At 34.1% G+C, this 26008-nt stretch overlaps 1 protein-coding gene across 1 annotated transcript; it reads right to left on the bottom strand.

Moving 5' to 3' along the window:
* Positions 1 to 4159: 4159 nt before the first annotated feature.
* LOC115874148 (cullin-1-like) lies at positions 4160 to 24959 on the bottom strand. Its single transcript, XM_030889242.1, has 19 exons — positions 24752 to 24959; positions 24233 to 24390; positions 23978 to 24173; positions 23770 to 23847; positions 23574 to 23714; positions 23267 to 23521; positions 22988 to 23198; positions 22853 to 22935; positions 22678 to 22785; positions 22465 to 22620; positions 21868 to 21924; positions 21613 to 21805; positions 21470 to 21549; positions 16194 to 16312; positions 16011 to 16131; positions 7853 to 7953; positions 7658 to 7796; positions 7496 to 7576; positions 4160 to 4817 (listed from the first exon to the last, which is right to left on the bottom strand). The coding sequence occupies exons 2-19, from the start codon at positions 24364 to 24366 to the stop codon at positions 4737 to 4739; spliced, it is 2334 nt and encodes a 777-aa protein (XP_030745102.1). The 5' UTR covers positions 24367 to 24390; positions 24752 to 24959; the 3' UTR covers positions 4160 to 4736.
* Positions 24960 to 26008: the final 1049 nt, after the last annotated feature.

The raw sequence follows: 26008 nt of genomic DNA, 5'->3' as shown, positions 1-26008 counted from the left end.
TGGGTGAGCTTATTTATTATAGTCTCAATAACTGCACTAGCAAAAAACTAAAATACTTAAATATTATGACAAAACTATGGAGGCTAGACAAAACCCTTGGACAAAACCACGATTTGAATATTATTTCAATGCGATTAACATGACGGCGGCGTGAAGTAACTAATGATAATTTTTGATTTCTGCCGTAGAGTGCGCTGCAGTCGGAATTTGTTGAAATCAACTGAAATGCACCAAGCCTATAATGGAGTCATAATTGGGGCTATTTCGGCTATAACCATAGACAAAGAAATAAAAAATATATAATTAAATTAATAAATAAAAAAAAATATTTCTTTGTTCCTATAACGAAATTTTTTAAAGGTACATAATTATAATTTTAGAAGATGTTCATAAAACATGTAATCACTAGTTGATTAAAACAAGTATACCATTAATATTGTAAATTATATTTTATCCTCATAGGTGTATGTCTACTTAATTTTTTGGTCATGTAATGAGCACACCATAGAGAAAGATAATAAAAACCTTTTTATTTCTTTCTCTATATGCTTGAATCTATTTTTGCTTTTGATCAAATCGGTGAGAGAAAATATGAAGCTATAAAATGTTGTTTCGGGAGAGTTGAACCTAATTATTCAATCATTGAATATTATTGCACCCAACAACGCTCTAATTATGCACTCCTTTACGTGTTAATCAATTTTTCAATTTTCTTAATATTTGAAATTGTCACAACATAACACGACGCCTAGTTCGGATACTTTTTCGCTCATTTTTTACTATCCTTACTACCCGTAACAGAGTTACATCACACAAACCTCGTACCTAAGTGTTTTATAGTTTCAATAACTGCACTAGCAAAAAACTAAAATACTTATACAGGGTGGCCCATCGAAAACGTCCCGTAAGGCATAACGGCCAGAGTAATTTTTTTTTTCAGAAAATTCAAAAACACGTCAATTTTGTTTGTGAGGCGGACAACTTTTACCCCAAGAATGATTGCAAAATCTTCAACCCTCTAAGCGGGGGTGTCATCCCCCATTTTTTTTTCAAATGGGAAGGGAGGTCAAGTAGTACCGCAATGAAAAGGGCTTTCTATTCTCTATACTTTCCGGCTTCGTTTTTGAAAATCGGTCGAGTCATTGAGAAAATATGAAGGAATGCAATTTGAAAAGTTTATTTAAACATTTATCAGAGTAAATGATAAGGATAAATTCCTTCGATCAATTTGCTGTTTTTTCTTATTATTTCTAGATGTTTACGCATTTTTTCACTTGCAACAAGGTTGAACGATCAGGTGCGGTAATTGCTAGATAGCTGTTCTGTGACCTATGCGTTAAAGTTCTTCTCAATATCGTTAAATTTTTTAACAATTATTATGGTATACTCACTTACAGAAAAAGTGGAAATAATCGAACTTTATTTTAAAAATAATGAATGTGGCAATCGGGTTGCGCAGATATTCAATGAACGCCATCCTGACAACCACCTTTATGGCAAAATTGTTCTCGAGTTAGTAGCAAAATTTCGCGAAACTGGTTCCGTTATGAATAAAAAGAGGCAGAGGGAAAATCCTGTAGTAAATGAAGCTATGGAGGTATTCGTATTGGGCCAAGTTGCCATGGATAGTACGCTGAGTACAAGAAAATTAGCCAATGAGACCGGCGTGAATCGTACAAGTGTCTAAAGGATATTAAAAAAACGCAAGTTCCACCCGTACAAAATTCAGTTGATACAAGAACACAACGAAGACGATTTTGATCGTCGCTTGCAATTTTGTGCAACTATGAGTGAACGAGTGGCGAATGATAATTTCATATTTAATGTGTGTTTTTTGGATGAGTGTACTTTCTTTTTGACCGGTGTAGTTAATCGGCACAACTGTTGGTACTGGGCTGAAGACAACCCCAGGGGTTTTCACGAGGTGCACACACAAAACCCTCAAAAAAATTGAACGTGTGGGCTGGTATTTTTGGAAATTCTATTGTAGGTCAGTTTAACGATATTGAGAAGAACTTCAACGCCAAGTCACAGAACAGCTACTAGCAACTACCGCACCTGATCGTTCAACCTCGTGGCAAGTGAAAAAATGCGTAAACATCTAGAAATAATAAGAAAAAACCTCAAATTTGTCGAAGGAATTTATCCTTATCATTTACTCTGATAAATGTTTAAATAAACTTTTCAAATTTCAATCCTTCATATTTCCTGATTCATTGAGGAAATATGAAGGATTGAAATTTGGCCCGATTTTCAAAAACAAGGCGGGAAAATATAGAGAATAGAAAGCTCTTTTCATTGCGGCGCCACTTGACCCCCCTTCCTATTTGAAAAAAGTTGGGGGATGATACCCCCGCTCAAAGGGTTGAAGATTTCGCAATCATTTTTGGGGCAAAAGTTGTTCCCCTCACAAACAAAATTGACGTGTTTTTAGAATTTTTGAAAAAAACAATACCCTAGCCGTTATGCTTTGCGGAACGTTTTCGATGGGCCACCCTGTATATATCACAAAACCACGATTTTAATATTATTTTAATACGATCAACATGAACTGTAACCGGGACGGCGCGGCGCCGGCGTAAAATACATAACGAACATTTCTGATTTCTGCTGTATACAGCGCTACGGTCGGAATTTCTTGAAATCAACTGAAATGCACCAAGGCTGTTAAATGTATTTATTTTTACATATTAATCAACCATTTTATATGAAACTTTCAACAAAGCTTTACTGAATTGTATGAAGTCATACAATCTAAAAACGGAGTTAGGGTTAGCACAATGTAAAATGAGGGTTAGCCCGTTAATGGCGATCTCTGTCATTTTATAAGAAGAGGTGAAAGAAATAAAACGCCAAATTATTAATATAATTTTTTTATTTTAATATTAAAAAAGAAAATACAAACTGAATCTAACAATAACTGAAGCATCTAAAAAATATATAAGAAGGTTACAGTATTACCATTAAATGTAGAAATAAAATTTTGAGTGAAATAAATATTTAGGTATTTTTTTGTCGATTTTCAAGGAATTTGCACAAAAACCGGAACCAGAAATCTATGAGCATAGAATAACTTAAAAAGTATCGATTAAAAAATCGTATTTATATCACAAAAAAAATATGAAAAAAACTCACTTAAAAGCTAGTTAGAAGAAAAATTTGTATCGTATTTTTATTTATGTACAATAACTAAACATTTCGTATTTTTTGTGTCTCGGATAAAAAAAATATATTAGGAACACATTTTTGATTTTGCCAGGCGAACAGCATTTAAATCAAAACGACTGAGCATTAGGGTGTCCGTTATTTCCCAAGTTGATTTTTTTACTGCCGCCCTCTGAAATTTTAGTTTTTTGCTCTAAAAAATTATCCAACCTAAACAAGCTCTTAATTTTTAATTTAAACCGTGCCGGAATCATGATACTTTTCCCACTTAAATAACATGGGATTTCTGACATTTTACATTTAATTTTTTATCACCAAAGCAAATGAGCTTCGACAAAGAGACATATTCTAATACAAAATTTTACGCTATACAAAAAAGGTATCTTTGGATTTTTCCATAAAAACATTCGAATTCAATAAACGAATTATAATTTTGATGAATTTATCATAGATGGCGCAATATTAGTTTTCCGTATTAAGTTGGTAAAGAAATATTGTTTTATTGGAAAAAGTATGGCTCTAGATCCTTTTTTAGTCAAAATCAAAAGGCGCAATTAGAATTTGCAATGAATGATAGAAAAATTTGATTATAAACTCGGTGCATAACAACCGCGAATAACTTTTAAGCGAATGTTTTTATGAAAAAAAAACCAAAGAGACCTTTTTTGTAGAGCGTAAAATTTTGTATTAGAATCTGTCTTTGTCGAAGCTGTAGGTTCATTTGCTTTGGAGATAAAAAACTTAAATGCAATATGTCAGAAAATCCCATGTTATTTAAACGGGAGAAGTATCATGATTCCGGCACGGTTTAAATTAAAAATTAATAGGCAGCAAAAAAAATCAACTTGGGAAATAACGGACACCTTACTGAACATCTTTTAAGAAACAAAAAATCAATTATTCAGTAATATACAAAATAACATTTGGGTTCCAAAGAATTTCAAAAACGTCTGTCATATCTAAAAATCAAATGGCTGTAATGTTATATATTAAAAATAAAAGACATAAAATGCAAGATAAAATATAAGAATGTATCAACAAAATTATCCATGATTTTGTATTTTTATAAGAATAAAAATCTGATAAAAAATTAAAAATACATTGACAAAAAAATTTCAATAAAATATAAAACGACTTGACTAGGTAAAAATAATCTGTGAATAAAAATTGAAAATAATTGTAGTTTGAAGTTAGGTGAATGATCTTGATATACGAGAGATCTTTAGATATGACAAGCACTCAAAATTTCCACCAATATATAAGTATATTCGACTTATAACTTAGCGATTTTATTCAATATTTAAATTCAATACAACCCTAATTATTTACACAGTTATACATACATGTTTATATCACTCAACTCTCAGCATGCACATATTTTTTGAGCGAGATTCTTTTTTTACAAAAGGAATCTCAAATTTTCGAGTATCTCGACAATGATAAAAATTTCAATCGACACAATCCAATTTATAACTGAGAAATAGTGCAGTAATAACAATAAATGTAAAAAAACAAACGTTACGGATACAAAGTCAGATAATAAATTAACATATTGTGAAAAATGAGCCCTATCATGCCAAATACTTGTATTCGTCTTTCTGGCCTTCGGTTCTCTCCAAATACTCCTTTTCAATAAGTATGTCTATGCATTTCTGAAAATAAATATAAGAATAAAATAAATATAATAAACTATGTAACTGTGCTTGTGTTTGAAAATTAAAAAAAAAAGAGTGTGTGCACTATATGTGCATATTTGAAGTGGAACTTCATATTAACATCTATTAAATTGAAGGGATATACATTTTTTTATGAATGCTTTTTATAAACTTCGAAAAATTACAGTTAATATAAAACCGTATACTATTCTAGCTTTATAATCTTATGTTGATCTCGTTGATCTTATCCAAATATACAGGGTGGTCCGAACTGTATTCCGGGATTTGATGTCAATATGACTTCTACTTGTAGAGGGCGCCACTCACAATTTTTTAACTGGTTTGAAAAGTAATAATTTTTCGTCCGTACCTGTATAAAACTACTGAGTAAAAAATACACATTTACGACTTTTTTTACGTAAAAAAGGTCTCTTGGTAAAAATCGCTATGAGTAATGGTTCTCGAGATATTTTGAATCGAAATTATCAATACCTGTCATCATTGACATAAATTAAACATGTTGACTAAATAGTTATTAGACTGAAATCATAAATTTGAAATGTTTTTGTGTCAAAAATTCAACAGAATCTGTTTTATCATCATTTTTTAGAAGAAAAATTTTTGATTAATATAAAAAAAAGTTCCCAAATTTATCATTTCAGTCAAAACTATCTACAGAACAAGTTTATTTTTTTATCAAAAAAAAAAAAAAATTACGTAGAAAATCACGGAAATGTATACTTTTTCATTCACACATGTAGGCGCCACCCCCTATAAATAGGAGTCATTTTGACATCAAAATAAGATTTATCTTGTTAAAAATCCACCACCAACCACCATCCACCAATTTTCATCCAAATATTGACATTACTTCAGAAATTATATGGAAAAAATCGAAATAAAAATGAAACTTCTACACCCTGTGTCTTCGAAACTAAGCATTTTAGGACATACATTTATACCAATTTTTTAGATATTTTTATCTGCAGACTATGCTGCCGAAGTTTCCGGAATACAGTTCGGTCCACCCTGTATATCTATATATTAATTTAGAACAAAAGTTCTTTTTTTGTGAATTTTTAGTAGTGGAGTTCCACCCAAAATACACATTTTTAGGGAAATGCCTAATAATATTAACCCCCCTTTAAATTTACTTAAGAGAAGAAATTTTGAACATGGTCCAGACATTTGTACGTTACCTGTGGTCGAGACACAGAATTTATATTTTAGTTTACTGATTTTAATCCTAATGATTGGATTGGAAACATTTTGGTCACTATGGAAAGGCAAATGGAAGGAGATGATATCGCGTACAAAAGGAAAAAATTATGCAGAAATTGTTACTTGTCCTTACTAAAGCATAATATGGTTTAGATCATTAAAAGATTTTCCCAGAAAAAGATTAGCATCATTCTTCAGGTTAAGAAGTAAACATTGTCTAATTCCATCCCATTTACATCGTATAGGTGTAAATTTCCTATTCCTTTTGCGATTGTGGAGAAATTGAAACGTTAAACCATATTCCTTTTGAATGCAATACATTTCCTGCTTTAGTAGATAGACTATGTCAATCACTTACTGCCTTTTATAAAATAGTTATTAAATTTAACATATGAAATATAATTTTTCACAGGATTTTCGTTTGGTAACATTTTGTTCAACAGTCGGGGTATGGGATTTCCCGGACTCGCTTCTATGGTGGTCCTCATCTATCATTACGTAAGCCTTCAAGATAGAGATATAAGTTTCGTAGACATTTAATTCTATCATTCGGCCGGATAGCCCTGGCAGCTGTGGCCATTAAACCAAAATACTATTACTAACCAACAATTCGTGTGATCTGTGGTCTGTTTTTGTTTAAATATTTTGTTCATTATTTATTACTTATATTAATTATTTATAGTGATTTACAGTAATTTTATTAAATATACGAACATTCTCGTTGGTTATTGGTTTGAAATAAATATGACGGTGTCCTTCAATGAAAATGCGAGTTACTAATTCTAATTCTAAGCTGGCAATTGAGCCGGATTTTTTACCTACACCGTTATTCAGAAGCTACAAGCCTACCAATGAAAATGTGCATAAAAATTTAATTCCTAGCACACAAATAGAGGATATTCGTACACAGGTACAGTATCAAGTTTATTATGGTGATTTTCCTAGCCGCGTATGGCATAAACCATTACCCAGAGCGAGTTAAATTGTTTTACAAATGGGTAGATCTACCCTGAATTTAGTGTAGCTGTGGCAACACTGCCGTTACCAAGTCCTTTCGCAACCTCGTGTGTCACTGCCTTGAATTTTTACTCCCAAAACGCGTAAAGAAGTTTCACTTCAAAAATTTATCAAAGCCACTGGATTATAATTATACTTATTCTTCAAATGAACCTACAGCCCTGAAAAATGTATAGTTGTTTTTATACTTTTTTACTATACCCTGTCCAATGAAACCGGGAATATTTCGACAGACGACAGAAAATACAATTTACCTGCGAATTAAACTGACACACAGAACGGTCACTATCATGGATCCTCTCATTGGACAGACTATACTTGTCAAAATTAATTAGATTGTTAATTTTATGAATTTTATTTAGTTGTTCTAGTAGCTTATCTGTTGTTATTAAATTTAAATAATTACCATTAATTTCCAAATTTATAAAAACACTTACCTTAATAGTCTGAACCCTTGGCTTAAATCTGGATGATAATTGGTTAAGCACTTCAGCTACAAGCTGTTGATGCTGATGTACCTACAAAAACATAATAATTCGTTAATTAAAAATACTTCAGATCATTATTCTACACCTATTTGACAGGGTGTTCAAACTTACCTTTCTCATTTTCATTATTCTAACTATAGCTGCTTGAATTAATAGTTTTCTGTCTTCTTCAATGTGCTTATGTGTGGTTTCCTGTTCCATTTTCAGTTCGGTTTTCATGGGTATGTTAATGTTGACGCGCAGTTTTTTACTAAAAACAAAAGACGATAAATTTAAAGCCTTACCTTAAAAGAAAGTAAATATTACTTTTTGAATCCTAAATTGACAGATACAGTGGAATTCCCTGTAATGTCGTTCTCGTCTTCATCGCAAACCACTAATTTTGCCTTGAGTAAAATTTGAATAACCTGGTATAAGACAAATTTAGAATTAATGAATGAAAATATAAAGTATTTGAAGTCAACCTGACCAGTGGTGACATGGATAAGCGTTTACGCATCTCATTTTTTTTACGTTTTGTCAGAAAATACAGGTAAAAAATGTAAGACTAATAAAATAGACTGTAGACGAATTGCGAATATTGTTGTTATTGTCGATTTCAAAAGAATACAGAGGCGGCAAAATTGACAGAAAGTTGTTTTAATATTTTGCGAATTTGCATAGTTTAAAATCTGGGGGGCGATAATATTGAAACTGATTTAATTTTTGCGAATATTCGCCGTGAATTTTCATTTTGACTTTTTAGGTTATAATATGTCATGTCTTGGTTTTCTTGATATAAAGTTGACATACATATTTAAAATCAAAATGTTATGACATATATGTCAGTTGCCGTCTAAAATGTAATCTTGATAACAAAAAGTTAATTATTGTCACAGAGAAGTTAAAATATTAAAATTCGCAAGTTATAATTAGTAAGTAATTAGATAATTCTATTATATTTTATATAATTTCAAAAGCAAAACATAATCGTCCGTGAAATGTGATAAACTGCTAACTCCATTATTCCTAATTTTACAGATTTTATTAAATTTTTATTATTTTTCTCCTTATTTTTTTAATTTTTATAAAAATTATGTATCATTTATGCGGAAAAACGTGAAAAAAAATAAAACTGATCAGGTATTATGGAAATTCTTGTACAAGTAAGTAATGTCATTTAAACTATTTATAGCACACCGATGAATTGCTTGTATATAGAGAATTTCATTTTTCCCCTTACCCTTTACGGATACCCCGTATTTACAGAACGGATCGACGCAGATATTCTATATATAACTATAGGGGAGCCCCAGTCTTCGCGCGCCCCCTTTATAGTTCATTATTTATTCTTAACAATATTTGCATTTGCATTGCATTATGGCATTTGCATTGCATTGGTTTACCTTGCATTAGGGTAGTTCCCTGATTTATATACAGGTTGAGTCTTAAATAAGTGCAAATATTTTCAGGGCTGGTAAATCTCAATAAAAGAAACATATTTTCTCTTTACCGTTTTTTCAAATAAATCCAAAACAACCGAGTTATTTCACGTTTAAAATTTCCAATTTTTTGCTATAATTTTGAGAATCATTGGATTTTCTTTCTTGTAAATTTAATCTTGCCATATTACAAACAAAGTATGTTTTTAAAATAAAAAAATAAAAAAAAATCCAAAATTTTTTTTAAAAAAATTCCAGACTTTCCAAAAAAAAATTCGACCAAAAAACCTCATAATCGTATTCCTTAGGTCGAAATATACTACCCCTAGAAATATTTGCATTTATTTAAGACTCACTCTGTATATAATAGGGAAAAATTGACCAAAACGTAAGGCGAAAAAATACACAAAAAAATCCACACGGGCCCCTTCTTACATTGCCACCCGGGCCCCTTTGGCCTAGTGCGACTCTGGATCGAAATACTGTCCTAAAGAAACATACGAGTAAGAATCCGTGTGTTTGCTTTAGCGTGATCGTAACGGAAATTATGGACTTAGCAGCATTTCGGTGGCTATTTCAGATCACTGGGAGTTAGCAGATATTATTGAGTTAAAATTGCAAATTTTCTTTAATGGGAAAAAATGTATTTGCTTTCCCTACTTATAGAGTATTTTTTTCTCTTTCTAATGGTATAAAAAACTTATTAACGTAAAAAATGGAGTTAGCAGATTATCACGTAATAGTGTAATTTTGATATGGTTCAAAAGAAAGAGTGCTGTTACATTTTTCAGTTTTTGTTGTCAGCAGCGGAAGTTTCGATAGTTTTAGTGTTGTGGGATATTATTTGTGAAAAAGAAATGTTACGTTAGTATTGCCAAACTAAAAGTGGCAGTTTTTAAGTAGCATTTGTCCATTTTATATTTTACTTTTTTCATACCTACGACAAATATACATAATATTGTCAAGGTGTATTACTGGTTGCATAACTGCATACTGCTAAATAATCGCAACGTGCATTGAGGAACCTGGCGCATTCGCCAGAAAGTAAAAGAAAATTATATAGAATTCTTTAGAAAATTCCAGAAACCATCGCCAGGAGGTATATAAGGCCCGCGCTTTGACAGTTGAAGTCTGAAGATAGTCTGAAGTCTGAAGTTTGAAAATACCGCGAAATACCGTTAGAGTAATAGTAGTTGCATAAATTGTGTTGTAAATAGTATAAGTTGTGTGTACAGAGTGAGACAAATAAATTCGTTAAGTATTTTATCGTGAGTTTAAATAGTGGACCCACGGAATCCGTAACAATTGGTGTCGGAAGTGCGACTCAAGAGGATTTTAAGAAGAAATTAAGTGGATTGGAAGATTTTTAGACCGAATTTAAGTATTTTTATGGTTGGTACAAGGGAGCAAGCGAAGAAAATGGAGGAAGTAAGCAAATTATTGGGCGATTTTATGGAGAATATGAGAAGAGAGAAAGAAGAGGAACAAGACCGTCTACAGAAAATACTTATGGAAAATCAAGAAAAAATGTTAGAAAGTTTAGAAGCGCGTCAAAAGAAAGGTCAAACAGGACCGGCAAGACAAAATTTTCGAAGATTTGAAAATTCAACGACAACAAGACAAACAAGAAGAACAGGACCGGCTTGAAAAAATTCTCGAAGATTTCAAAGTTCAACGAGAGCACGACAAACAAGAAGAACAGGACCGGCTTCAGAAAATTCTTGAAAATCAAGAAATTAGACAAGAACGGTTGGAGAAAATTGTTGAAGATTTAGAAGTGCGTCGCCAGAAAGAAAAATTAGAAGATCAAAACCGATTTAAGAAGAACTTTGAAGAACTGAAAAAAAGGCAAGACATCCACCTTCAAGAAGCCGTAGAAGATCTTGAGGAACGCCTTCAGCAGAAAATGGAAAAATTAGAGATGGACCTACAGAAGACCAAGGTACAAGTAAAGACACCTGGCGTTCATGGAACTGCGAACCTCAAGGCCCCGACCTACGATGGACAAACCACCTGGACGATGTACCACCGCCAGTTTGAAGCAGCCGCCGCTGCCAACGGATGGACTGACCAGGAGAAAGCAGCGGCACTTGTCATCGCGCTGCGTGGCCCTGCCCTGGAACTGTTGCAAACTATTCCTGCAGCCCAACAGCAGGAATACCAAACTTTGGTCGCTGCACTGGACAGAAGATATGGCGACCAACATCGACGCCAACTTTACCAGGCACAGATCAAGACACGCCTGCAGAGGTCCGGAGAGAGTCTGCAGGAATTTGAAGCAGACTTACGTCGGCTGGTACACCTAGCGTATCCTGAAGCACCGGAAGGATTTAGGGAGGAACTCGCTGCTCAGTGCTTTATCAGCGGACTGAGGGACAACGAATTACAGAGGGCGCTGCAAATATCCCGATTTTCTACCAGCAGCGAAGCACTGGTCAGGGCGCTAGAAATTGAAGCTGCTTTTAGCGCCATCCCTAGACCGAAGATAAGATCGGTAACGGTCGAGGAACAGCCCGGAAGTTCTCACATACGTTTGGAGGAGATGTTTAGTAAACTATGTGAGTTACTAGTGAACAAGGGTAGCAACAACACCCAGACAGAGAACCATAGAAGATCCCAGGACATAAGGTGCTTTAGATGGGGCAGGAATGGCCACATTAAACGGGATTGCCGCGTTCAAATGCGATCCCGTTCACCATCCAGAGAACGTAGGCACCAGGAAAACTAAAATCAGTCAATACTAAGGGGCAAGTCTTGACTGGGGAGAACAGAGCCCCCAGGATTTTTTCCATTAGGAGTTTAGGAAGAACCGCTGACAGTTTGGTGATCGACGGGAAGGTCAATGGTAGGAGAATCCGAATGACAGTGGACACTGGCGCTATGGTATCGTTGGTACGGGCCAACTCAGTGCAAGGGTTGAAGCTGATGCCTCTGAGAAGAAGAGTGTGTTTACGTACAGTTACGGGGAAATGGCCGTTGTACGGGGAGAGGCTATCGTCGAACTGAAGTTAGGAAATTTGAAGTTCCAGCATAGCGTCTTAGTGGCAGATATTGAAGGTGACTTCATCTTGGGCATGGATGTGATTCGTCAACATGGATTTTCGTTCGATCACCAGAGAAATATCCTGAATATCGGAAATGAAGAGTTTATGTTATCTCCAGACGAGGGATCAGGAAGAATGGATGTAAGATCAGCGGAAACGTGGTGATACCTGGTAATACCGAGAAGATCATATTCGGTAAAGTGGAGAAAATCGCTGGGTGCTGTGTTGGACTGGTACAAAGTGTCGACAAGAAACAAGATAGGTACTTAGTAGGAAAATCATTGGTGAACACCGACAAGAATATACCGATCAGAGTTGCGAATGTTTTCCCGAATTGTGTCAAGATTCAAAAAGGTGACAAGATAGCCATCTGCGAACCTGTAAGAAGTGTCACCCGATGTGATGAAGTGTCGTCAGCTGTTACACAAAAGGCATCCCAAGAAACACTAAAACATCTAGAACAGCCATGGGATCACCTAACACCTGAGGAGAAACAGAAGGCCAAGCAGTTCCTGCTAAAGCATGGCAGTATTTTTGAGAAGAACAACAGTGGAAGAACGGATTTTTTGAAGCACCGGATTAATACTAGTCATGCTCAGCCGATTCGACAACGTCCTAGAAGGGTGTCCCTTTCCAAATAACAAGAAATCGAGACAATGGTAGATAAGATGTTAGAAGATGGAATAATCGAAGAATCATCAAGTCCATGGTCATCTCCTGTTGTTTTGGTGACGAAGAAAGATGGTGGTACACGATTCTGCGTGGATTATAGGAAGCTCAATGACGTCACTAAGAAAGATAGCTACCCACTGCCACGTATAGATGACACATTAACAACTCTGGCAGGTTCGTGCTGGTTATCCACTCTCGACTTAAAGAGTGGATACTGGCAAGTTGGTCCAGACGAGGAAGACAAAGAAAAGACGGCTTTTTCTACAGGAAACGGACTATATCAATTCAAGGTCATGCCGTTTGGATTATGCAATGCTCCAGCCACTTTCGAACGTCTCATGGAGGTGGTGTTAAGAGGATTAACTTGGAAAACGTGCTTGGTTTACCTCGACGATGTATTGGTTATGGGAAGAACTTTTGAGGAGCATTTGCGAAATTTAGAAGAAGTCTTCGGCCGCATAAGGAATGCGCACCTGTACTTGAACAGCGACAAGTGGAATTCTTGGGTCATGTAGTTTCGGCAGCCGGAATTTACACCGATCAGAAGAAAATCGCTGCAATCAAGGATTGGCCTAAACCTCGCGACAAACATGAACTTAGAAGTTTTCTGGGTTTATGCACCTATTACAGAAGATTTGTCAAGGGATTTGCCAATATAGCTGCACCCTTACATAGACTTACAGGTGATGAAGTCGGCTACGAATGGAACACCGATTGTGATGTAGCCTTTGGAAGACTTAAGGCGGCTTTATGTTCAAGTCCTATTCTAGCCTACCCGCAACAACAAGGGAGGTATATCCTGGATACCGACGCCAGCAATATCGGCATAGGTGCAGTGCTATCACAAGTGCAAGATGGCGAAGAACGAGTGATAGAATATTACAGTCGAGTTCTATCCAAACCAGAAAGGAATTACTGCGTTACCCGGAAGGAGCTGCTAGCAATTGTGAAGGCAGTTGATCATTTTCATAAATATCTGTACGGCCAAGAATTTTTAATTAGGACAGATCATGCGGCTCTCAAGTGGCTTATGGAGATGAAACAACCTGAAGGTCAAATAGCACGATGGCTCGAGAAGCTCCAACAGTATCACTTTACCATCCAACATCGTCTGGAAAAATGCATGGTAACGCAGACGGTTTATCCAGAAGACCCTGTCAAACCGATTGTAAGCACTGCTGTAAAAGGGAACAACGTGAAGACACTGTCATGATAAGGAGTTTTAAACTTGGAACCGATGAACAGTGGACGACGGCACAATTGAGGAAAGATCAAATGGAAGATCCAGACATCGGAGCAATACTACGGCTCAAGGAAGGTAACGGCGAGAGACCACCGTGGCAGGATATTGCGGACAGAGGGCTGGTTTTCAAAGCTCTCTGGGCTCAGTGGAATTCACGGGTGATTGAGAATGGATTGTTAAAGCGCACGTGGGAAAGTGCAGATGGCAGGACAGTAACAACTCAGTTACTGGTACCAAGGAAGAAAGTTACCCAGGTATTGGAAGAAATTCACGGTGGTAAAACTGGAGCCCATCTTGGAGTAAACAAGACCTTGAGCAAGCTGAGAGATCGTTTTTACTGGGTGGATTATTGCGAAGATGTCAAGAAATGGTGTCGACAATGTAAAACTTGTGCAGCTAGCCAAGGATCAAGCACTCGATCTAGGAGAAAAATGAAACACTGTTGACATTGCAGGCCCATTCCCTGAAACGCACAAGGGCAACAAGTACGTTTTAGTGGCGATGGATTATTTCAGTAAATGGCCAGAAGTTTTTGCCATTCCAAACCAAGAAGCATCGACTGTAGCTGAAGTATTAGTCAATAATGTCTTCAGTAGATTTGGAATTCCTTTAGAGCTTCACACTGACCAAGGAAGGAACTTCGAGTCAAGACTGTTCCAGAAGATGTGTGATCTGCTTGGTATTCACAAGACTAGGACAACAGCTTTACATCCGCAGTCTGATGGGATGGTCGAGAGATTCAATAAGACCATTGAAGAACATCTCTCGAAAATGGTGGATGAACATCAAAGAGATTGGGATCAGCATATACCACTATTCCTAATGGCATATAGAAGTGCAGTTCACAACACCACCGGACTTTCACCATCGAAGATTTTATTTGGTCGAGAATTACGGTTGCCTTGTGACTTGGTGTTCGGATCACCAGACGACAGCACCACGAACGTAGAGGACTACGCGGATGAACTGAAGGAAAGGTTATTGGGAATTCATAAGGCCGTGAGAAGTAAGATTACGCTAGCCAGTGACCGGATGAAAGCTCGTTACGACCTCAGAGCTAATTCTACGGGATTTCAACAGGACGATATGGTATGGTTATATAACCCACAGCGCAAGAAAGGGAGGTCCCCAAAGTTAACTCCAGCATGGGAAGGTCCTTATACAGTCATCAAGAGGATAAATGATGTTGTGTACCGGATTCAACGCAGCCCTAGAAGTAAGATGAAAGTAGTTCATCTGGATCGATTGAAGAGATACCAGACAGGAAACCTTGATCGGGACGATCAAATTTGAGAAGGGGCAATGTCAAGGTGTATTACTGGTTGCATAACTGCATACTGCTAAATAATCGCAACGTGCATTGAGGAACCTGGTGCATTCGCCAGAAAGTAAAAGAAAATTATAGAATTCTTTAGAAAATTCCAGAAACCATCGCCAGGGGTATATAAGGCCCGCGCTTTGACAGTTGGAAGTCTGAAGATAGTCTGAAGTCTGAAGTTTGAAAATACCGCGAAATACCGTTAGAGTAATAGTAGTTGCATAAATTGTGTTGTAAATAGTATAAGTTGTGTGTACAGAGTGAGACAAATAAATTCGTTAAGTATTTTATCGTGAGTTTAAATAGTGGACCCACGGAATCCGTAACAATATATTTAAATTTTATGTTCGTTTTATTTAAAAAGATGTTAGAAACCAAGTCTGTAAAAATTGACATTGACAGTTTTGAAATTAAAAAAAAAACGTTTCAGAAATCAATTATATAAATAGGTGCCATGCTAACGTTAATTACGTACTCCTTGAAATACTAATTGTAAATTCTTTCCTTAATTTTTGTTTACATGACAATGCAACCATAGGGGTTATAAATGTTGTGCCTTGCATTAACTGTCTATTAGTAAAAATATCTTTTTAAAAAGATCATGCAAAGATCAATAACAGATAACAGCGTTTCTAGAAAAACTCTACAAATCTGTGGATGTAGACCTTTTACAATTTCATAACACGTAAAATACCTGCCACATAAAACCCAGGGATGGTCGGATTCTTTACACGCCCATCCCTGGTTATGATATAAAAGCAAGAACCTGTATAAGAAAATCTTGTTTGATCTGAGTGTTCTCCTCTAATTGTGCCACAGTCCAAGTATCTGATACGTTGAACTGTAGTAAAACAGCCATTTGAAAAGTGCTTGCTTGCAGTGTATACCTGTATTAAAAAAATACGGAATTATTAAAAACAAAGGTTGATTTTCTTTTAACTTCTTATACCTATTTTTAAAAGCATTTGTGTTCAGTTCTCCTTTAGACATGTTATACATCCAGTTGAGCTTTCTACCAGAATGCTGACTGGCATAAAAATTTGTAAACCTACTCACACTTCTTTCAAGCTAAAAATTTTTTTGAAATAAAAATTAGGACATTTTTTACAATGAAAAACTACTGTATAGGGTGTCCCATTTTGGTTGAAATCATACGATATCTCCGTTATTAGTAAAGATCTTTGAATAAGAAGACTAAGGAAGGAGCATATCAAAAATCTTAGGTACACCACGATGGGCCTCAAATATGGCCGACTTAAATTCCGGTTTATCAGTGTCGTTCTAATTTTATTTAAAAAATGTAAAACTATGATGTAGGGTAGACGTGGGGTAGACTCAATAATTTGTTGTTTTATTTTACGTTGTGAATAAATGTTGGTAGTTGTTAAAATTGTTATAAAAATATATAATTCTAATAAAAATAGATAAGTTATAATAAGTATTTATTAACACAAACATCCGATACGCTACTGAAGCAGGTAAGTCAAATTAACGTATCTAAATTCTTTGACATCTAATCTTTGACAAGTAATAAATAAAAGCTAAACATGCAAGAAAAAAATATAATTTAGTTAATTTAAGTGAATTTCATAAATGATCGGTTTACTACACGTATGTATATTATATAGTCACTTACTAGCGAAAAGTTGTTCCATTATTTCACTCAATTTTTGTCGAGATCTACCGCACGCTACACAACCAACTATTTTTAGAGTCTTTTATATAATAAATCGCGATAAATCGCGATAGTGTCACTGTTAATTTAAGTTCTGCCACAATTTCCATCTAGATTTACTACCTTTTTACAACTATCAGTAGTAGAATAAATAATAAATAACATAAAATAAGCTCCGTAAAGACTGACAAATCCACAAAATTTCAAATCAAATTCAGATGTGTCAAATGAATCGTCAAACAGAACTGTCAAGGATCCCCACCCTAGAGAGCTTTTATGGTGGCTTTTCCGCCCACCATGCATGAATACATGGATACCATTATGCTCCTTCCTTAGTCTTCTTATTCAAAGGTAAAGATAGAAGGATGCGGTTTGCACAAACCAACTGTCCCACTTTTTTGTCAAACAGAAGATGCTGTAAACAATTTTTCATAGCCCTCTTCGTTTCTCAGCTACAGGGTCTTTTCGAAAATTTTGCAATTTGGGACAGCCCCCGTATCTCCGTTATTATGGATGATATCGAGAAGTTGAAAACTAATTCTTGTAGAACTTTTTACCTAGAATACAGTGGCGTAATATGTTTTTCTACGAAAAAATATTTTTGAAAGCATGAACTAAAGTTATGTTTTTTCAAACGGAACACCCTGTATATTTATAAATCATATGATCCGTCTTGCTATGAGTTTCTCAAAAATATATATCACTCTATATTTATTTTCACTATTTACTGCAATATTTAAAATATAAAACTATCTTATTAGTAGGCTGTGATAAATAACAAAAAAATCAAAATGGTATTTACTAAAATAGTCATACAAATTAAAATTTTATTTGGGATTGATAAATTTTTCTTTTGAACTGTTACCACTGAATCTCTGAATATATTTTTCTTTTTTTTATAAGGGAATTTATTACAACGGGATGGATTTGCAAATATCTTAAAGCTTGCATTATTAAAGCATTTTCCAGGTGTTCGACATTGTTGTAATTTCCACGATAAATTTCATATTTCAAGAATCCTCAAAATCAGAAACCAAGAACGGTAAAATCCGGGAATCAGGGAGTAAATGGGGGTCATATGGGTCCATTGATTTCAATTCATTGATTTAAGAAATAGTAATTTAACAAAATTCTAATATTTTCAAAGTTGTGGGGGGGAGCCCCAACTGACTAAAAGTATATTTCACGTAAATTAGCTATATGAATATCTAAAAGTTACGGTACAATAGCTTCCAAGATTTATAAATAGCTCTAGAGAATAGAGAGTTAAGTTTCCCTAAGATACAGGTTGTTAACTGGACAGTTACTTATAGGGGAACAGAATGGCAACACTGCCTATTGAGAACGCATGCACTTATTTGTGCACTTATAGGGTTTTTTACCGACTCGTCCCGTCGCGTCGCAAACAATAAAGCTCTTGCCGCGAGTAATAAACAAATTGACAACCTGTATAAAGAATTTATTAGTGGCACCCAAAATAAAACAAGAGACAGATATCAGTATTTAATAATTATTTAGTTTATTTTATTATCAATCATCGCCCAAACCAAACCAAACCAAACCAAACCAAACCAAACCAAACCAAATATAATCTTTTAATATATTTTTTTAAATATTGCAGTAAATAGTGAAAATAAATATAGAGTGATATATATTTTTGAGAAGCTTATGGCAAGCCAAATCATGTAATTTATAAATATACAGGGTGTTCCGTTTTAGAAAACATAATTTTAGTTCATATCTTTAAAAATATTCTTTTCGTAGAATAGCAGACTACGCCACTGTATTCTACGTAAAAAGTTTTACAATAAACAGTTTTCACCTTCTCGATACCTTTAACAACAACAGAGATAGAGGGAGTGTCCCAAATTGCAAAATTTTCAAAAAGATCCTGTAGCTCAGAAACGAAGAGTGCTATGAAAAATTTGTTTACGGCATCTTCCGTTTGATAAAAAAAAGTGGGACAGACTTGTGCAAACCGCACCCTTCTATCTTCACGAATAACGGAAATACCGTATGATTTCAACTAAAATGGGACACCCTGTACAGGAAACTTTTTTTTACGTGTATAAAATAGTTTTTTACATTAGGGGGCGTCCATAAATTACGCTTACGCGTTTTTGGGGATATTTTGACCCCCCTCCCCTACTAGTGAGATGTGATATTTATATCGACTCCCTCCCTCCTCCACTATATCTCACGTGAGATCTTTGAAAATTTGTATTTTGAGTATAAAGGCGTTATTTAAAAAACACAATTTCCTTTATTATTTTTATTAAGACTAATTAAGACTAGTATTTGAGGTTGTAATCGAAAATCACAATAACAATTAAATAATACTTAAATAAGAACTACTAAAATTAATAGAGAACATTCATTCTAATTCTGTCCATGGAGACTAGTGCGCGTTCTTTGAGTGACTGTTGATACTAACTACAGATAATGTATTAACAAATCCATGTGATTTCAGTAAAATCATCTACTCCTTCACCTTCGCTCTGATTCAGCCACTCTAAACCATTGTTACTTGCACACCGATGTTCAGTAGCTCGTCTTATGAAATTTAAACTGCCCCCCTTTTTCAACCAAAAAAGAAACGGGTACTACAGTTTCGATTTATGAATTCTAAATAACTGTACTTTTTTTTATTTTTTTTTATTCATGGAATTTAATATACAGAAAAATTATGTCAGACTTCGAGTTTTTTTTCGATTTTCTCACATTTTTAGATTATTTCTGTCCCAAAAATTTACGTGATATTTGCCGAAATCCCCTCTCTCTTCCATTAGCGTAACTAGCAATTCGCCCTGGGGGGGCCTAGAGTTGAACCTAGGGGGGCCCAGGGATTTTTTTTTAAATTAAGAATAATATCAATAAAAATAAACACATTTTTTGAATAAAACGTTTACATTAATTTCTCTATCAATAAATTTGATAGACTTGGTTAACCCCGTGTTCCCATGGATTACTTAAATCTATCTACAAATTTTGTAAAAAAAAACATTTTTTGAACAAAGCAAAATAATATTAATTAAACAAAAATGGAAAAAGTCATTTTTACTACATGACAAGCAAATAAAAATTAATATTTAACCAAGAGTCATCGTTCAATCAAAATTCAAGATTTCTCTGGGGGGTACCCAGCAGTACCTGGAAGAGGCACCCTGTAGTTACGCCAACGCTCTCTTCCCCACGTGAGATTTAAGCCAATTTCAAGCGAATGACCGTTTGTTATGGTTGACACATAAACAGTGCTTTAAACGTCAATTGTCAATCACTCGCTAGACAACTGACGTTTAAAGCTTTCTTTATTTGTCAACCATAACCAACGGTTATTTGCTTGAAATCGGCTTTAGTGAAATTCGGCTTGGACCCCCCCCCTAGTCATAGCCCGAACAGCAATTTTTTGAAACTGTCCCAAAATGTAAATTAATGCCGTACTTGCGCCATTCTACTTCTACTCTCCCTATTTCAGTTGCCAGTAGCGGTAGACAGTTTTTCGAATTGTTTCCGACGTTGCCATTATCCTCTATATTATACGGGATGGATCTTAAATAAGTTCACATATTTTCAGGGCTGGTAGATTTCGATAAAATAAACATATTTTCTCTTTCCTATTTTATAAATAAGTCCAAAATAGCTGAGTTATTTTTTTGTAAATTAAAATAAATACGTTTTGCTTAAACTATAAAAATTACTGAATTTTTACTTTGTTCCTCTAAATTTACTCTATATCTATGTTGCTATATTATCAAGATATTATGTTTTTTAACTGAAAAATTCAAAAAAGTCCCCCAAAATTTTCGAAAAATACAAAAAATGTTCTATTGCGAAAAAACATCATGGGAAACGAAATATACCACCCCAAAAATATACGTATAAGCATGAATGAATATAAATTTATAATTTTGCTTTGAATAAAAAATTTTGTTATATACTTACGAAAATACATTCTTGGAAGTGTTTAAATGCTGTTACTAAATTTATGATACAATAACCGATTGTTTTACACTGTATAATAATGTGATCATATAATAAAAAACTACAATGTGATAATTATATTATATTTGGCAACATCTCCATGACGTCTTTTTTATTATAAAAAATTGTCTCAACCTATACTGTTTATATTAACAAAATGTATAAATAAAACGTTTCAAAAAGTTTCTGTTTCAAAACATCTGTTTTGATAATAACGAACCAATGTTTCGATAATAAACCAAACCAAACCTAGATCCTGTTCCAAAGAACCCCCCCCCCCTTTCCTCACGTAATTAAAATAAAATAAAATAATCTTTATTACATGCACAAACAAAAGAGTACATAAAAAGGTGGAAAGTACCGTATATATAAAGCGTATTTTAATAACCTCGTAACGTAATTAATGGAAGACCCCATAGAATTTTTTACTTGACCATCCTATGGTATCTATTCCTGACCACTCGCATCTCCGAGAAAGCCATATAACAATACATGTAATGCGTATACACAAAGGTGCACACATAAACGATGGCAAGAATAGTACCGCAGATTAAATATTTTCAACATACCTCAGATGGCAATCCAAAAGTAACACCTTGTTGAAAAGGCCAAGATCCTGAGGATAACACCTGGATACTAAAATCTATACCTAAATAAAAAAAGGCAGTCAAATTAAATGTGCTAAAAAAAATATAATAAAAAAAATTAATACCTAGTGTCTCGTTTGAGTTAGCCATATGGTTTCTGAACTGTTCGTTAAGATCCTTTGAAACCCCTATATCTTGGAACATTCTTTGCAGTTTGGAAGTATATTCGAAGCCACAGGCCTGCTTCAATTTTGAGATCATAGAGGCTTCTGCATCGTCGCTGGCTGACATATGCTGCACAAGTCTTTTTGCCAACATCTAGTTGAAAAAAGATTTAAAATAATTATTTGATACATAAAAATGCCAATTTCGTTTTGTACCTTGCTATAGAACTTTTGGAACACATCCTTGTCTTCTATGTATTTAAAAACTACCATCTATAAATAAATTAAAGTCAGTGCTAATCTTATTAGAAAAAGAAAAAATAGAATATTGGTGGGTTCATACAGCCAAATAAAATAAAATAAGAATAAAATAAAATAAGAAATAAGGAATTCTTATTTGTGTGCATTCATACAGTCAAATAAAATAAAATAAGAAATATATATTTGCTCATGCGCAGTACGATGAGGCTGGATAAAAGTTAACTTTTACGATTGTTTATAGTAATTTTACTATTTATAGTATATTTATTTATTCGTTGCCTACTATATTATACATTTTACTTATGTGAAATTATAAAATAAATTAAATCCAAACTGAAAATATTTGTAGGTTAGAATTAAGCGTGCGCAAAGCCGTTTTCACATAAAATAAAACAAGAAGTTAAAAGATAAAGACTTCTTATTTTATTTGTTATTTTATTTGGCTGTATGAACGCATGTACGGTATCCCATATAACCAACTTTCTTATTTTATTTTATTTTATTCTTATTTTATTTTATTTGGCTGTATGAACCCACCATATATGTACTTACAACTTGGTTAAGAGTGTCTTCTAGTTCAGCCTCTTCAGCATTTTTATTGCTTTTCTTCAACAACAAATCACAGTATTTAGCTAATAATTCTGGGGACCTGCTCGAAGAATTAGCTGATTTTGTTACTGCGTTTGTATTAATAAACCTTCCACAGGCCTAATAATTATTAACAAATTATATTAACAAACACACGACAAAAGTATATACACTAACCTTGTCTAAAGCAGCGACAAAACCACTGTCATTGCCAAAAGCCACTAATACTAAAGCGTTATATTTTTTGTGCACCTCTAGGATGGTATTTACATATACTTTAGGGTCCTGTTCACAGAAAAAAAAATAATAGTAATGATGTCACACTCATGTCTCTTACTAAAGATAAACTTACATTATGAGCACTTTCACCACATTTTTCTATAGCAGCCAAACCTTGAGCAGCAATGTGCTGTTCTAATAAGCCTCTAAGCTCACCTAAAAAAAGTAAATGTTAAAAATTTCCCAGTAAAAATTATTCATGTCTAACCTAAACCGTCAGGAATTCTCGCTACCAAACTATACATTCTACCAAGATCGTCATCTTTGTCAGCATCCAGAAGCTGCTTAAATTCTGAATGAAGCAGTTCCAAATGCTTCTGAATAAGAACTCTTTCACATGTTTTAGCTAAACGTTCACTAGTAGTCTCATGAAGGTATATCTGAACCCTTTTCTGCTCTTCTTGAAGTCTTTGTTCGGCCTAAAATAAGATTGTGATTTAAGGTTGTGTCATGCATTCTGTTGTATCAAAGCTATTTAATTCATTACCCTTTTCATGTATTCTGTAACAGGGTTTTCAGCCAAAAATGCATTACTTTCCCTGGTATAAAACCTTTCTGTGTCCTCCAAGAAGACATTTTCGAAGCTCTCTTTGTATACACTTAAGTTAGGACCTTTAGCCCCTGGTTCCTCTTCATTCAGTCCTAATTCCACATAACAATTTATTACACCTGATACTAGACGGGTGTTAATTGTTTCTCCGTGGCGTTCTTTTTCTATTAACTTTAAAACAGCATTAGTTACCTAAAAAAAAAAAGTTTTAGATAAGTCTGTTTAAATAATGACATTTACTTACAGCCTTATTAAGTTGTTTAAACAGATGATCACGCCATGTCACCAAAGCAAGCTGATAGATTTCATATACATACTTCCTACCTTCTTCGCATTCCCTTTTAACCCAGTGTCGATTTAAATAAGCACAAACACCATCAAGCACCTAAAAATATTTATTTATTGATATCGTCTTCTTTATAATGGAATCGTGAACAAACCTTGCTACAAAACTGGTAGTCTTCCCATTGCACTGTATAAAACTTTAAAACGTCTTCATCCATTCTATGTATGCCATCCTAAACAATTATACAAAATAAATTAAGTTTATTTATTTTGTAGTAATTATTAATTACTACAAAATAATAATAGTTTTAAATAATTAATTAATATTAATTATTTTGTAGCATAAAAAAAACATGTGCTTACATCTAATAATTTTATTAGGTAATTTTTTAAAAATTCCTTAAGTCTTTTGTATAATTCCATGCCTACAAGTTGAGCACCTCCACCAACAGTATTCTTTTTGTTCTTTGTGGACGAATTTGCTGCGCCTCTACCATTGTTTTGTTGTTGATGAACTGATGTACAATAGTTATAAACATGTGTGTAGAGCTCCATATATCTGTAACATTTATCATAACATTCATAACTAAAAAATACTCATGGATATAATATACAAACCTTTTCTTAGACATGTTCTCTCGATTGTACACTTGCCTTATACCTAAATTTAAGTCTCCCCATATTTGGTCTAAATCAATAACTGTTTTCAAGCCCGTGTTATTTATTGAGTTTATAGAATTCTTATTCGACATTGCCCCGATGTGTGTGGTTTTAATCTAAAATGAACAATAACAATGATATATCAATCTACATGTTTATGTCACATATTCTGTAAGAGTTAAAAACAGTTAAAAAGTAAGAAAATCTTAAAAGTATACAAAATGTTAATTGTGGTAGAAAGTTGATAGGTACTAGAAAAAGTTTATATAATAATGATGAAAAAACGAAACATTTTTAAAAACAATATATGAAAATATATACCCTGAACTGGTATTAATAAATACTCTATATAAATAATATATTATTTCTGGAATTATATCTCAAGGAATATTTTGGTGTTTTGATAGACATTTCTTCACCTTTTGTTTGCAATTATCAACTTTCTTTTTTTCGTAATATCCTTACAAACCAACTTACCAGTCTTTTTATAACATAACAAAAATTTACACGCTATTTACAGGAACCAAAGAAGTCTAAAAACTCTTAATTTACAAAAAATTACGGAAAAATTAAACGAATTTTATTTATTCCTCTATTTTTGGAGCACGAAAAATTGACAGGATGACTTTACTGAAGTCAGCAGCAGCGGCTGCTACAGCGTTGCCAATCGTTCCCGAGCAGTCGAGTCGATTTACCGTAGCAAATGGGCGCGTTCAGGATTCAGGATTAGAGGTGGGCCAGTCTGCGATTTTTGTGGAGCTGCTACGCTCTGCGACTGCTCCAATAAAAGCACTGTGACAAGTAGCAGCGATTTTTCGGAGCAATTAACCTATAAATTAAAAATGTAGTTTTATAGGTTAATTGCTCCGAAAAATCGCACTCGGTGTTCGGCACCGTTCGTTGCATTTACTAAAAAAGTACAGGACTATAGGTGTGATTATGATAGGCAACATCATCGTCAGTTTTTATTTATTTATATCATATGATCGAAAAAACGGCGTCAGCGATAGCTATGAAAATGAAGATTGCTGGCATTTTATATGTAAAATTTATGGGGAATGTTATCGATTGTCATTTCCAAGCCAACTGGACGCCGTTTTTTATTTCGATCAGTAGTGGCGATTTTAACGTCTGTGCAATCGGGGTAAGTCACCGACGGGCCCCAAGCCTCCCGGGCCCTTGCGAACAAGATTCGAACTTTTCCGAACTACGGGCCCCTAGAGCTCTTAAAATCGCGGCTGTACGGTACTATACTGATGTCTTAGTTTGATAGATGTTGCTATATTTTTTTAGTCTATTCAGAAGAATTTGAGTGTTTCTAAGTACCAAGCACTTTGCTATAAATATCTTAAAGAGTCTGTTCATTTTCACAGAGTGGTGGCCCATGGTAAAAACTTAATGTTATATTCAATTCAAAGTCGAAACTGTCAAAAAAATCTTTATTAGTGACCGGTTTCGGCTATTTAGCCATCATCAGACCTTAAAAATAGATATAAATAATAAAACTTATATGAATGTATAAGATCAAATAAAAGATTTAGGATATACAACAAAACACAGATACAAAATTAACTAACAAATAAACATACTAACAAGTTAAAAATTACCTTTGTCAAAAACATCTGTTTGTGATTAATATATAATACATAAATATCTTATTTAGATTCATGAAAGAAAAAGCGAACGCTGCTACGTTTCCCGTTCCCAAACTCCCAACAGCTCCAGTACACAGAA

This window comes from Sitophilus oryzae, unplaced genomic scaffold, assembly GCF_002938485.1.
Source record: "Sitophilus oryzae breed Bouriz unplaced genomic scaffold, Soryzae_2.0 scaffold_122_pilon_pilon, whole genome shotgun sequence".
Classification (NCBI taxonomy): Eukaryota; Metazoa; Arthropoda; class Insecta; order Coleoptera; family Curculionidae; genus Sitophilus; species Sitophilus oryzae.
The sequence above is the reverse complement of the archived record's forward strand: the minus strand, read 5'-3'. Positions and strand labels throughout refer to the sequence as shown.

Excerpts from the sequence above, each read along its gene's own strand:
- LOC115874148 (XM_030889242.1), bottom strand. The coding sequence starts at position 24,366 with ATGTCGAATAAGAATTCTATAAACTCAATAAATAACACGGGCTTGAAA. Across the intron at positions 23,522-23,573 it reads TTAAACAACTTAATAAGGCT|GTAACTAATGCTGTTTTAAA; the intron begins GTAAGTAAATGT and ends TTTTTTTTTTAG. Across the intron at positions 22,936-22,987 it reads GAGAATTCCTGACGGTTTAG|GTGAGCTTAGAGGCTTATTA; the intron begins GTTAGACATGAA and ends TACTTTTTTTAG.